A 15,360-nucleotide genomic window follows, 5' to 3' on the forward strand; every position below is an offset into this window, starting at 1 on the left:
GCACGTGGTAGCCACTCAAATATTTATTGAATGAATCAATGAAAGAATAAGTATTTGTCTTTAAAAGGCACTTAGATTCTCCGTTTCTTTGTTCTCAAGCCTATCTTTGCAAACCAACTAAATCACCAATGAAAAACATGTGAATGAATGATGGGCCTCTTGAAGAGGAAAGTAATTAAGGACAAGGGGAGTTTGGGTCTATCACTACCATCAGAAGAGGGTTTGATTGCCACTAATCAAGGATCTGTCTGTGAACAGCTCTGATCTGCAAAAGGCAAAATCACTAGAACAGTTCAAGATAGATGCAGAAATGTGGGTTCAGGTCAAACCGGGAGAATGCAAGGACAGGCATGGTGTTAGGAGATGGCATGGGCAGCTTAGCATATTGGAAATGATCAAATTCAAAGTCAGGAACAGTTTTCTTAATTCCCTTTTAGACATTTAGCCATATGTCCATCTTGGGTAAACTACTTCCCTTTTGGGGGACCATTTCATCATCTGTAATAAGCACTTGAACTAGATAATCTTCCTGCTTAACATTTTGTGATTTACTGTAAGCTCTGGACTGGCTTCCTGTCTCTTGACTCCCTGGGTGTTTTGGGGGTGGGATGGGAAGGAAGCATGAGAGAAGAAGGGTAGATGGGGCAACCAGGTGGTCCCCAGCATCTGAGGAATGTAGCCACTCTCCTTTCAGTGAGGACACAGCCTCTCCCCCCCACCTTCTTCCCTAATACCCCAAGGGCAGGCCAAGCAAACCTTGTCCCCCAGTACTTACAACTATCCAGGAGTCTAGTCTACTGATGTGGGTACCCATCCGACTTCTCCCCTGAGGTCTGCTCTATTCTTTGGAGATCAGTCCTCATAATCTCCATGATGGAGCTGAGTCTTCTGCCCTGTTCCATCAAGGACCTGCACTGCTATTGATAATGGCCCCAGAAACTCACAGAAATGGGAAAGAGTGGGCGTGGCAACCAGCCTTTCCCTGGATTGGGGGGGGGGTGGTTCATTCACTGTGGCCCTCCCTGAGAATATTCACATAAGCAAACAAGCTCTCAGCACCCCACACCAGTATGAGGAGAAGCCTCAGCTCATCCTGGATTAGGCCCAGGTGATCACAGCTGACCACTTGAGAAGCTACCTCCTCCTTGACCCTGCCAGAAATGGAGGGAGGGTTTCTTGATCTTTTCCCTTGACCCTGGCCTCACGTCCTCCCCACCTCCTCATCACTGTCCTCAGGGACCCCTTTCCTTCTCTTCTTCTTCTTATCCGTCTCCTTCTTCTCTTTCTCTGGGAGGATATTGTCAATCCAGGCCAAATCATGCTGGGAGAAGATGAGGTCCAGAAGCCTTCGAACGATGATGAGGCCCAGGATCTGTGGTGAGAGTTCAGAGAAAAACATGGGCTCAAGGCCCCAAAGTCAGATATTGTTTTTTCTCTCTCAGTCAGCTATACTCAGGGACTTTTTCTGGTGCCTTTGGAGCCATCTCAGAGCTCCCACAAACCATCATTCACCTTCTGCCCAGCTTGGTTCCTCTCATCTGGTCTTTCCTCAGTTGACTAACAAAGCCTATCAGTGACCCAGGGGAGGGAGCCTGTTGCAGCTGAGGACCAAGGACTAAAGAACTACAGTTATTCTTTAAACCAGTGGTCCTCAAACTTGAGCTTCCATCGAAACACCTGGAGGACTTGTGAATACACACACTGCTGGGTGCCACCCCCAGAGGTTGTCATTCAGCAGGTCTGGGGTGGGCCTGAGGATCTGAATCTCTAACAAGTTCCCAGGAGATATGGATATTTCTGGATCAAAGATCACATTTTGAGACCCACTGTCCCTATTTCTGAGAGCTGCCAATCTCTCTGCTAACAAAGTATAAAGCATACTGAATAAAGTGTACTGGGATATCAGGAGTTTTTACAGTAAAGTCTAGAAAGTTTGGTTCTGTTCGGGATAAATGAATTAAAGGGAAAACACATGTGCACTTTGGGGAAGATTAAATACTGGCCTTTCAATAGACTCAATGGGCTCAGAGTAACTAGTTATAAATATTGCCCCTTCACTACCAAGAACTTGTCATTAAATGAGATCAGGGAGAAAACCATTCAGTTGAATTTAACTCTGGCTCCTCACTGACCCTTTCTAGAGAGCAAGTAGATCTAGGGAAATGGACAGACCTGGGTTTTGAAAATCCTGGCTCTGAAAACAAAATAGTGGTTGCTAGGGACAGGGGTGGGAAGAGGCACTGTCTGCATAGAAATGGCATGAGGAGGTTAAAGAACACCCTACTAACGAATGAGTGGGTCAACCAGGCAATTAGAGAAGAAATTAAAAAATATATGGAAACAAACGAAAATGAAAATACAACAATCCAAACGCTTTGGGACGCAGCGAAGGCAGTCCTAAGAGGAAAATACGTTGCAATCCAGGCCTATCTCAAGAAACAAGAAAAATCCCAAATACAAAATCTAACAGCACACCTAAAGGAAATAGAAGCAGAACAGCAAAGGCAGCCTAAACCCAGCAGAAGAAGAGAAATAATAAAGATCAGAGCAGAAATAAACAATATAGAATCTAAAAAAACTGTAGAGCAGATCAACGAAACCAAGAGTTGGATTTTTGAAAAAATAAACAAAATTGACAAACCTCTAGCCAGGCTTCTCAAAAAGAAAAGGGAGATGACCCAAATAGATAAAATCATGAATGAAAATGGAATTATTACAACCAATCCCTCAGAGATACAAACAATTATCAGGGAATACTATGAAAAATTATATGCCAACAAATTGGACAACCTGGAAGAAATGGACAAATTCCTAAACACCCACACTCTTCCAAAACTCAATCAGGAGGAAAGAGAAAGCTTGAACAGACCCATAACCAGCGAAGAAATTGAATCGGTTATCAAAAATCTCCCAACAAATAAGAGTCCAGGACCAGATGGCTTCCCAGGGGAGTTCTACCAGACGTTTAAAGCAGAGATAATACCTATCCTTCTCAAGCTATTCCAAGAAATAGAAAGGGAAGGAAAACTTCCAGACTCATTCTATGAAGCCAGTATTACTTTGATTCCTAAACCAGATAGAGACCCAGTAAAAAAAGAGAACTACAGGCCAATATCCCTGATGAATATGGATGCAAAAATTCTCAATAAGATACTAGCAAATCGAATTCAATGGCATATAAAAAGAATTATTCACCATGATCAAGTGGGATTCATTCCTGGGATGCAGGGCTGGATCAACATTCGCAAATCAATCAATGTGATACATCACATTAACAAAAAAAAAGAGAAGAACCATATGATCCTGTCAATCGATTCAGAAAAGGCCTTTGACAAAATCCAGCACCCTTTCTTAATAAAAACCCTTGAGAAAGTCGGGATAGAAGGAACATACTTAAAGATTATAAAAGCCATTTATGAAAAGCCCACAGCTAACATCATCCTCAACGGGGAAAAACTGAGAGCTTTTTCCCTGAGATCAGGAACACGACAGGGATGCCCACTCTCACTGCTGTTTAACATAGTGCTGGAAGTTCTAGCATCAGCAATCAGACAACAAAAGGAAATCAAAGGCATCAAAATTGGCAAAGATGAAGTCAAGCTTTCGCTTTTTGCAGATGACATGATATTATACATGGAAAATCCAATAGACTCCACCAAAAGTCTGCTAGAACTGATACATGAATTCAGCAAAGTTGCAGGATACAAAATCAATGTACAGAAATCAGTTGCATTCTTATACACTAACAATGAAGCAACAGAAAGACTAATAAAGAAACTGATCCCATTCACAATTGCACCAAGAAGCATAAAATACCTAGGAATAAATCTAACCAAAGATGTAAAAGATCTGTATGCTGAAAACTATAGAAAGCTTATGAAGGTAATTGAAGAAGATTTAAAGAAATGGAAAGACATTCCCTGCTCATGGATTGGAAGAATAAATATTGTCAAAATGTCAATACTACCCAAAGCTATCTACACATTCAATGCAATCCCAATCAAAATTGCACCAGCATTCTTCTCGAAACTAGAACAAGGAATCCTAAAATTCATATGGAACCACAAAAGGCCCCGAATAGCCAAAGTAATTTTGAAGAAGACCAAAGCAGGAGGCATCACAATCCCAGACTTTAGCCTCTACTACAAAGCTGTAATCATCAAGACAGCATGGTATTGGCACAAAAACAGACACATAGACCAATGGAATAGAATAGAAACCCCAGAACTAGACCCACAAACGTATGGCCAACTCATCTTTGACAAAGCAGGAAAGAACATCCAATGGAAAAAAGACAGTCTCTTTAACAAATGGTGCTGGGAGAACTGGACAGCAACATGCAGAAGGTTGAAACTAGACCGCTTTCTCACACCATTCACAAAAATAAACTCAAAATGGATAAAGGACCTGAATGTGAGACAGGAAACCATCAAAACCTTAGAGGAGAAAGCAGGAAAAGACCTGCTGACCTCAGCCGTAGCAATCTCTTACTCGACACATCCCCAAAGGCAAGGGAATTAAAAGCAAAAGTGAATTACTGGGACCTTATGAAGATAAAAAGCTTCTGCACAGCAAAGGAAACAACCAACAAAACTGAAAGGCAACCAACAGAATGGGAAAAGATATTTGCAAATGACATATCGGACAAAGGGCTAGTATCCAAAATCTATAAAGAGCTCACCAAACTCCACACCCGAAAAACAAATAACCCAGTGAAGAAATGGGCAGAAAACATGAATAGACACTTCTCTAAAGAAGACATCCGGATGGCCAACAGGCACATGAAAAGATGTTCAACGTCGCTCCTTATCAGGGAAATACAAATCAAAACCACACTCAGATATCACCTCACGCCAGTCAGAGTGGCCAAAATGAACAAATCAGGAGACTATAGATGCTGGAGAGGATGTGGAGAAACGGGAACCCTCTTGCACTGTTGGTGGGAATGCAAATTGGTGCAGCCGCTCTGGAAAGCAGTGTGGAGGTTCCTCAGAAAATTAAAAATAGACCTACCCTATGACCCAGCAATAGCACTGCTAGAAATTTACCCAAGGGATACAGGAGTACTGATGCATAGGGGCACTTGTACCCCAATGTTCATAGCAGCACTCTCAACAATAGCCAAATTATGGAAAGAGCCTAAATGTCCATCAACTGATGAATGGATAAAGAAATTGTGGTTTATATACACAATGGAATACTACGTGGCAATGAGAAAAAATGAAATATGGCCTTTTGTAGCAACGTGGATGGAACTGGAGACTGTGATGCTAAGTGAAATAAACCATACAGAGAAAGACAGATACCATATGGTTTCACTCTTATGTGGATCCTGAGAAACTTAACAGGAACCCATGGGGGAGGGGAAGGAAAAAAAAAAAAAAGAGGTTAGAGTGGGAGAGAGCCAAAGCATAAGAGACTGTTAAAAACTGAGAACAAACTGAGGGTTGATGGGGGGTGGGAGGGAGGAGAGGGTGGGTGATGGGTATTGAGGAGGGCACCTTTTGGGATGAGCACTGGGTGTTGTATGGAAACCAATTTGACAATAAATTTCATATATTAAAAAAAAAAAAAGAAACGGCATGAGGGCATTTTAGGGGTGATGGAACTATTTTCTATCATGGCTGTGGTTGCGGAACCACTACTCTGTGCATTTGTCAAAACTCAGAACCACAGAGTGAATTTTACTGCGTGTAAATAAATTAAAAAAAAATCAATGAAGGGAATGTAGGGAAATCTTGGCTCTGGTCCTCCTTGTTGTGTGAGCTGGGTAACTTACGCATGCTCTCTGAGCCTCAGCTTTCTCACCTGTAAAGTAGGATTAGTAATAGTACTTCAGGTCTAATGTGGACTAAATGAAACAGCACTCCATACATGCTAATTGTGACTATAATTTCATTTCTCCTTGTTAACACTGAACCCCATGAGGGCTCCATTGGGGAGGATCCATTTCCCTTTCCTTGACTGCATATTTATGCTCACCTGGTATATTACAAATACCAATGCCTGGGTTTCCCCAAAAGATACTGATTTAATTGAACTGGGGTGAGGTCTGGGCACACAATTTTAAAAAGCTCCCAAGTGATTCTAGTGGTCACCCAGGGTTGAGAATCCCAGGCAAGCACATTACAAATCCCACCTCTGCATCCTCACTTTGGCCTCTAGTCTGGCCCTGCCAGGCTTTGGGGCCCACCCAGGGCTTTCCCTAAGTACTAACCCACAGGCTCCAGCAGTAACCGCCTCCGCCCCACCCCCAGCCCCTATCCCCAGCAGGGGCCTGGGGCCACTTCCCCTGGGTGGGATTATCTTGGGGCCAGATGCAACATGTTATTGGCTGTTCTTTTCGCTTTTAATTCTGGAATAATTTCAAGATTATATAAAATTTCAAGAATAGTTAATCTCCTGCACTTTCCACAACTTCACCAAACCTCACGTTCGTGACATTAGACTGTGAAATTCTTACTCTTTGGCTCTAGTTCTCCTCCCCACCCACTTATCTTTTCAAATTGTTATTTTGAATAGTTAAAAGAGTTATATTTATTTAGTACAGGTGTTCCTCTGCACTTGGTTTGAATTTTGACAGTGGGGACTTTGTGTCCTTGTTGACTTTGCCCAGCTTCTCCATTCTATCCCAGAGCCGGTAGGTTGGTGGGCTTTTGCATTTTGCTGAGTGCCTGAAACTGAGCTGGGTGGAGGCCTGTGGGCCCGCCCCCCGCAGGGGACCATCCTCCCCCAACTTTGGCACCCCCCCCCCCCACGCTGCTCCGTCTGGCCTGCACTCACGATGCGAATCTTGTTCCGTGCTTGCCTCTGTGACCCTGAGAGAGTCAGACCATCTGCGACGGTGGACCTCCCCGCGGACACCTGCCCAGGGCCAATCCACTGAGCAGGATGGGGAGCCCACGCCCACCTTACCATGACCGGGAAGATGATGGCGGCCATCGTGGACTTGAGGATCCAGAGCACCGCCAGGCAGAGTATTTGCACCAGGGTGAAGAGGTGGATTCGGCGCAGGGGCACGTGCCGCAGAAAGGCGTGGTCTGGCTGGTGCTTGGCTGGCATCAGGAAGAGCTTGCAGCGTTCCCAGAACTGTTGAGAGTGCAAGGCTCAGCCAGGTGGTGGGGACACCTTGAGTGAGGTGGCCTTGCTGGGAGCTTGGGACTGGGGGAAAGGGTGCTGCGGCAGGGTCTCATAGAAGGTAGACCCTCGTCGGTACTAAGGACGCACCGGAGGGGACTGGAGGTCTGGGAGGGGGGCCTGAGCCCTGCCCGAGGAGCGGGCCATAAATGAAAACTATGCACATTCAAGGAAAATGCAACTAATTGCAACACAAACTATCCAAGACATCTGGTGCATCACGGTAAATAAAGAACAAAACAAAATGTTTTCTTCCGCCAGAGTTGCCTTAGAGAAGAGAGAGATGTAGTGAAATGCTCATTGGAGTCAGACCCATCAGGGTTTTGAATCCTGAGCCTATTTGCTCATCTGTAAAATAGGTAACACAGCACCTATTTATATAGATTTCACTATAGAAGACCTATAAAGTGCCCGATATAGTTATTTTACTTGGCACACGGTAAATGGCAGTATCTTTATCACCATTATTCTTCCACCGCGCTGGGAAAGCAAGCACTTGGGGTTTGGGCAACATGGCAGCTGACTTCCATCCGATCAGCCTGGCGGTGGTTGGAGTGGGGAGAACCTTACCTGGATGCCATTCAGGGAGGCCACGCCCATGTAGAGGAAGACTCCATACAGCACGGGCAAGGGGATGTACTGAAATGAGACAGGGATGCGGAGCTTTGGACCCGGCTTCTGCCAGGGGCAGGCTGTTGGCTGCCCTCTTCTGCACGACAGTGCCTGCCAAGTCACAGGCAGCCTGGCCTCCCTCAGCTTGCCCCTCGCCATGGAGGAGTGGGATGTTCTGGGGAACTGAGCCTCTGAGCACTGATCTGGAGCCAGTGTCATGGGAAGGGCTGACCTGCCCCCTTCTTTCTGTGCAGCTGCTCTTCCAGCCTGGCTGCCCTCTTTTGGTCCCTGCAGAAGCCATGTGCTTTGGCTGAAGACACACCTTCTGGAACATGAGAAAGCTCCATAGAAAGCCCCCCTGTTTATTCTTGTCAGCTTCTTTCCACTTCCAGCCCCAGCGGAAGACTGCCTCCCACCCCAGAAAAGCTGCATTGCTCTGGGAACCTTTAGTGAGCTGACCTACATTAGCAGAGAGTACCTGCTGATTAACAAAAATCATATACCACACACAATTGGATTTTAAAAAGAAGCAGAACAGATGTGTATATGGTTTGGTGGCATCTTTCCTTCCAGTCATGCTCATAGGTAGTTTGTTAGCTTTTTAAAAAATGGGATCATACATATCATTCACACTGTTCTACAGACATCATTATGACTCTTTAGAAGCTTTTGAGGTATTTCTCTACTGTCTGTCTAAGCTGTGTTTCTGCTTCTTTCATCCTTCCCTTTATCTGCCCCTTGGGCTTACCATTGGGAACAAGACTCTGCCTCGATTCCAGGGTTGTCATATTGGAACATGTGGCAGAACACAAGTCCTGTACCCAACTTTTAGATGCCATTTAGGATGTCCATAAATCCAACCGAATAAATAACCGCTCTTTTAAAATAAATTGGGCATATCTAAAATAAATTAGACTTGGTTCAGTTTTTAAACACAAACTATGATTTGGACCTATAAAGCATAAACTTTAATTCAAGACATTGATCTTAAAGTAAAGAAGGGAAACCTGGGCCATTGCATCATTCCATTTGTACATGGCTTATGAGATTTTTGCCTAATTACGAAACAAAGTAAAAAAAAAAAAAAACTTTCCATGAACAACACTGTCCTAATCATTTTCAAAGTGTGGGAGCAATTGAGAGAGAAATAAAATCTTAAATAAAAGACTTAGCTACTGTCTGTAATAACACAAATTTAGATGGCTTAAAACTTCCCTGTGTGAAAACCACATCAAACAGGAGAACTGGGCTAACTCTTAGATAATTTGCAGTTACCAGTGCCTGGTCCTAAAGTCCCCTATCAACCCTAGTAAATTATCTCCTGTCCTGTCACTTGTAAGCTCAAACAGCTTTCTTGGCAAATCCCAAAGGCCCATGACATCACACTCTGGCCAGTGATGGGCTGTGATCTAAAATTCTATATTAGCACAAATATTCCTTGGATGCCCAAAGACAGGTTCTTTTCAAGTATTAATGAAACAGTACAGTGACAAAAAAAAAAAAAAAAAAAAAGGTGCCTCTAGGGTCCACTTTCTACCCTCTATTGGAGGAGTCAACAATGATCACAAACGTAAGACATCACAGCCCTCCCATATAATTTGAGGCTGAGACCATGAGAACAACTCATGGAGCTCAGAGGGGGAGCTACTGATATGGTCTAGGCTCCCCTGAGGCAGACTTCTGAAATCTACAGTACTGAACAGTAGTGGCAAGGTGCAAGCAAAACCTGAAACAAGACAAACCTTCAGGGTTTGGGATGGACTGAGTAAATCATTTATGCTGCCTGTCAGATAACATGGCCTCCTCATCCCCCAGAGCCCTTGTGTGGCAAGATAACCAAAGATTTGCATACTGGTGTTGAAAGGGCTGAAGATTAACACCAGTCCTCTAGCAGTAAAAATCACTGTCTAAAATTAGTATACATCCACCAAGGGGGAGATTTCATTCCTTAGTGCTCAAAGTGTAGTCTTTGGACCAATGTTATTGGAATGACCTGTGAACTTGTTAAAAATGCAGAGTTTTGGGTCTCACCCAGACCTCCTGAATAAGTATCTTTTTTTTTTATTTAAAAAAAATTTTTTTAATGTCTATTTATTTTTGAGACAGAGAGAGACAGAGCATGAATGGGGGAGGGTCAGAGAGAGAGGGAGACACAGAATGTGAAACAGGCTCCAGGCTCTGAGCAGGCAACACAGAGCCCGACGCGGGGCTCGAACTCACGGACTGCGAGATCGTCACCTGAGCCGAAGTCAGGCGTTCAACCGTCTGAGCCACCCAGGCACCTTCTCAGTATCTTTTTTAAAAATTAAGTTTCGATTTTAATTCCAGTGTGGTTAACATACAGTATTATAATAGTATCTTTCTTTAACAAGATTCCCAGGTGATTTTTATACACATTAAAATTTGAGAAGCCTTTAGAGCAGAATTCTACTGGATGAACTGGTACAAAGGTAGAGTTAATAACCAACTTAGAAACATTGATAAAAATAGAAACACTGATAACTAGGATCCTTTAAAATTTGCAGCACCCAGGAGACCTCTCCTCTTTTGGCTACATAAACAAGAATTAAAGATCTCAACTAAAGTATGTTTTGGGTAGATAGCCCTCCAGTATAAGTTCTCCGAGGCTGATAGATACTCAGCTATGCCTAATTTGACAGGCACGGGCAAACATAGAGTTGCAGAAAGTTAAGTAAGCTTTATGGAAAATTTTTCTTATTGGAAGTAAATGCTGGGATTAAATCTAGGACCTCAGATCTGGGTTAAGTCATAGTTTTCTTGAACTGGTTATACAGAATATCTCTTCTTTCACCTAAATTTAATGTAGTATTTAGTACTGGTGTCAGCTAGTGATAATGCTTTCATCACTTAACCAATTGTTTTGAAAGCCTATCTCTTTTTTCTGTTGCTGTTGTTAGAGATGATTTTCTTTTGCTTGGTTAAGATGGAAGACTCTTGAATAAGATAGTTGTCAGGTTGTGATGGGGAAGGTCTGTCTCAAAGACACTCTTCAGCTCTCATTCCCAGGAGCCGTTTTGGGTGGAATCAGTCTCTGAAGAAGTGTGTGTAAAGTTGTTGGCTTCCTCTGAAAGCCTATGTTCATAAAAAAGTACAAAACTATAAATAAAATAAAACAAAACAAAAAGGTATGTACCTTAATACAATCAAATGAGAAATCCTAAATCTTATGATCAAGAAAAATCTAGATAGGTCTTCTCTGTTATAAAATGTATCAAATAGATTAATTGGTGGTGAATAAAATGATATTGTATTTTTTCCACTCTTACTATAAAAGAACTTGGGTAGGACTTTTCAGATCATTTTGTCATTGAACACAATGATGATACCAGAGCTTTTGGAGCTCTGTAGACTCGTGGAAACTTTTCCATGATGGCCAGAGTAATAATGAACATTGCCCCATATTTGACTTCAGAATAAACCAAACCTGGCGACACTCTGGTCATGGACTTGTGGCCTCCAGAACTGTAAGCAAGTGTTGTGTATGCTTTCCAGTCTGTGGAATTGTGTTATGGTAGCAAATGAATACAACAGGTGAGTTGCTGAATTGGACAGACAGAGACATCTGAGCAGAAAGAGACTGTTCTGGGGACCCAGGCTCTGAATATATTCCCATTTGATTTCATCTCTTCCAATTGGTCTGGAGGGACATGAGCAAAAGGAGCTTCCAACTATGTGGGGAAAAATCAGTTATGTTCCCAAGAGATGTAAGAAGAGGAGCAGAGAACAGGCCGCAAGATAATCTATAAAAGGCTTCCCTCTGTAAGTTTTAAACTTCAGAAAATGGGTGAGCAAAGAGGCATCTAGTGAGCCATAAATCACAACGTGGAAAACATAACCTGCTTGGGAAGCTCTGATCCAAGCAAGGATGGAACTTGGCCAAACTTTCTGAGGGAAGAATGCCCTCCAGAAAGGTGGAAAAGATCAGTGAGGTTTGCCTGGTGCCGATTATAAGCAATGCAACATTCCAGAAAACAAGGATGATGATGAAATATCTCTTTGGGTCCTTCCTTTTTAGGGTTCATGTGGCGACCCTCTCCCCAACTCAGGCATCAAGTCAGTGCCTTCTCAGGTGGCTAGGGCTCTGAGATAGGGTATAGAGCCTTACCTTCAGGATAGGAGCCAGGAAGACAGAGATGCCCGTCAGGATGAAGACAATGGTGCCGGTCACTCTTTGTTCCCTGGAAGAGAAGGGCACACGGTCACGGTGGACTGGGAGATGCCCCATCACCATCCTAGCCCTTTGGCCCTCCGTGTGCACCTAAAGGTTGTGTCCAAGGCCCTAGCCTCTGTCTTGTTTCCCCATTCCAGAGAATAAACCTGCTGCCTGGGCCCAGCTGACAGGTACATGGGAGGAGAGGAGCCCTGACCAAGGCAGTTTGTAGGGGCATTTGGGAGGTTGTCCAGTGCAGTGACTAACAGTGGAGGTACTTGAGCCAGACTGACTTGGATGTGTAGTTAAGTGGCATCAGGAAAGGCCCTAAATGTCTTCAGCCTCAGCAAAAGAAAGATAATGACAACTGCCTTGGGAGTTGCTGTGAGAATGAAATGGGATATACATTGCTTATTATCCCTGCCGTTTGATTGTAATAAGATGTTACATTTGTAGGGCATGACTAAGAGGAATCGGAGGAAGGGGGCCTGGCTGCTGGCTGCTGGAATCAGAGGAAGGGGGCCTGGCAGAGCAGGTATGTTTTCCTGAGTGCCCAGGCCCAGGCACAACCCAAGTGGGAACTGAGGACTGGGGGGCAGATTGTTCAGGCCCAGTCCTCTAGGGCTCAGGGGTCCAGGAGGGGCCCCTGCCCTGACCAGAGAAGGCTCACCCCAGGGAAGCTGGGTAGCCCAGGTATCCTACGGTAGTGAGGAGAAACTTTTTGAACAGCCAGTGTCTGGTGTGGGCTCACCCCAGAGCCCCTAAGAGGCACATGCCTGCCTGTAACAGGTATGGGATTCACATGGACTTGAGAGAAGGAGGATTGAGGGAATGGAAGTGATAGGCCATGGGCCACAGTCTAGGGAGTGGCAGTGGTCCTGGGAAGACTCTCTGGATGAATGGGAATTGGGTAGGACCTGTACCCACAAGAGGGGTTGGGAGACAGTGGTAGTGGGGGTCTTGAAGAAGAGGAGACAAAAGGACAGGTCAGAGGGGAATGTGGAGACATTGAGTAGCCTATGCAGGTGAGTGGTCAGTGTGCATACAGACTGTGGTGGGATACTGCTTGCAATCCATTACCAAAAAAACACTACTTAGAACTGAATTTTTGTCTCCTTCCTCTCTCCCTCAGGAATATTACTCCCATCCTTGCAGTTCCTGGGTTGTCCGAGCAGGGCCCTTTTAGCCCAGATACCTCGATGGTGAAAACAAACAAAAAAAAGCAACATCTGCTTCCCTTCTCCCAAAATCAATACCCCTGCTCAGGCGGTCCCGTCACTGCTCCCCACCTACCTGACCCCCAGAAACTGGGGCTGCTCCCCAGGGGCACTGGTCTCCGTCTCCATCTTGAGGCTGTCGATGTGGGCGATGGAGATGACCGTGGCTGCCACATACCAGGGGAGCCCCATGAAAGAGCACAGGGCCATGAGGATGCCCACCCAAAACAGGTCCAGATGGTAGCCAGCAGCCTTCTGCATGGGGCAGGGGGAGGGTTGGTATGGGGTGAGGGAGATAGAAATCTCCCCAAAGCAGCCATTTTGTGGAACATGGTTCAAAGGCTCCCCTCAGCATTCAATAGGTACTCTTAGGGTGCTGCTACCCTGTAGTGTTCAGGCCTCCCCAACCCCAGGGTTTGCTGAGCCAGGGAAGGGACACAGGAAGGTGAGGAGAAGGGTGTTCAGGCTTGGAGAGGCCTTGGGCTTGGGTCCTTGGGAAGAAGTTTTCCTACCAGTGGCCATAATATCTCTGTAGTTCTTGAATAACAGGCCTTGGCTGGGGTAGGTCTTGGGATGGGGGAGAGAGTAGCCCAAATCTCCTCAAACCCAGAGGCAGGGAGGGAGTTGCAGAGGCCAGGAGGGCTTAGGATTCTCTTCTGCCTCATGGTTCTAGGTCAAAATTTCCTGTTAGGATCTGCTCAGACTCCCAAGTTCCTGTCAGGAAGCATGGAGCCAGAAGGTTACTTTGGGAGAAACAAGGAGCCTGTGCTCAGTAGCCCACCCTGGGCTTGGTCCTGATCCTTGGATCAAGTCACCCTGGCTCTGGTGGCCTTACCTACATCTGGAGGTCACATTTCCCTACACATGCACCAGAGCTCCACAGTCTTCTGACCTCATATCTTGTTTCGTAAATGGCCTCAAATTTTGACAGAAGCACCATCTTCCTTCTTTTTCCTTCTGACTTTGTGGGAAGAAAGAAGTGGTGTTCCTGCTCCTAGCACCCGCCTCACCCTCAGCTTGTTCTCCTTCCGGTTGACTATGACGGCTGTGATCTGCTGGTCCATGAAGATCAGGATGGTCACCAGCAGGGCAGGCAGGATGCTCGCCAGGTACACCCACCACGGGTTCTTCCCAAAGGGGGCCACGAACCAACCTCGGTCAGGCCGCGTAGGCTGAGCAGAACAAATGGAAAGGGCACTTTCCTCTCTCCTCTGTCCCAGTGCACTTGCTGTCTGGGGCCCCACTCTCCCTGCCCTCCCACCCCCGACCTGGGGTGCTTTTTGAGTGCAATCTTTTCCTTTCAAGATGTTAGGCACCTGCGACTTTAAAGAGACCATGGAGGCAGATAGGCTTGGGAAGGACATGGTGTCTGCTGAACTAAGATCACTGGTGGCAGCGCCCTGAGATTGTTTGGGAATGGGGAGGTGCAGAGCCAGAGGCTGCCGGGAAAGAGCTTGCAGTCACTAACTGCAAGATAACAAGAAGCGAGAATGAGACCCAACAGGCAAGAATACAGAGCCTGACGCTTCTGCCTCTCCTCTGAGTCACCTGTCTGGGGAGCATTATAGGATGCTCTGTAAAACACCAAACATTAATTCAGACTTGCATATTAAGAATGAGGGATTAAAACTGAGAATAAACTGAGGGTTGATGGGGAGTGGGAGGGAGGAGAGGGTGGGTGATGGGCATTGAGGAGGGTACCTGTTGGGAGGAGCACTGGGTATTGTATGGAAACCAATTTGACAATAAATTTCATATTTAAAAGAAACAAGGGATTATCTGTTCAGGTGCTGGGCTGAAATTTATCTTTTGTTTTATCTAAGAGAAAGAGGTACTTTCTGTGTTTAAATTACTTTAGGAGCCCTGAAGTAATACCGAGGAGGTCAAGCCCTCAAAGGCAGGGAGGGTCAGTTCTAGAACCTCCAAGCCCAGTGCAGGTGGATGGTGCTCCTTGTGAGGGAGCAGGGCTTGAGTTTAGCCATGAGCAAATACCAACTCAGGACTGACTGGGACTTTGTGCAGCAGTGATTCTCAAACTGGTAGGTTCCAGAAAGCCCTGGACGGCTTATTAAAGTGCAGAACTCTGGGTCCCATTCCCAGACCTTCTGATTCCACAGGTCTGGGGTGGGGCTGAGAATATGTATTTCTAGTAAGTTCCCAGGTGATAATGTGATATTAGTCTGGAGACCACACTTTGAGAATTGGAATTCTAAGGGATCATTT

General features: G+C 45.3%; 1 protein-coding gene across 8 annotated transcripts in view; it reads right to left on the reverse strand.

Moving 5' to 3' along the window:
• The window catches only part of SLC4A5 (solute carrier family 4 member 5), a 116,046-nt gene that overhangs the window by 5,635 nt on the left and 95,051 nt on the right, over window positions 1-15,360 (reverse strand). For all 8 annotated transcript variants that reach the window (XM_053200788.1, XM_053200786.1, XM_053200790.1 and 5 more), the window contains 6 exons: window positions 14,148-14,309; window positions 13,214-13,392; window positions 11,876-11,948; window positions 7,708-7,776; window positions 6,916-7,089; window positions 1,217-1,372 (listed from right to left, as the gene is read on the reverse strand). In XM_053200788.1, the coding sequence (XP_053056763.1) occupies window positions 1,217-1,372; window positions 6,916-7,089; window positions 7,708-7,776; window positions 11,876-11,948; window positions 13,214-13,392; window positions 14,148-14,309 (813 nt within the window). The remainder of the gene's footprint in view (window positions 1-1,216; window positions 1,373-6,915; window positions 7,090-7,707; window positions 7,777-11,875; window positions 11,949-13,213; window positions 13,393-14,147; window positions 14,310-15,360) is intronic.

This window comes from Acinonyx jubatus, chromosome A3, assembly GCF_027475565.1.
Source record: "Acinonyx jubatus isolate Ajub_Pintada_27869175 chromosome A3, VMU_Ajub_asm_v1.0, whole genome shotgun sequence".
In the NCBI taxonomy this organism is placed as follows: Eukaryota; Metazoa; Chordata; class Mammalia; order Carnivora; family Felidae; genus Acinonyx; species Acinonyx jubatus.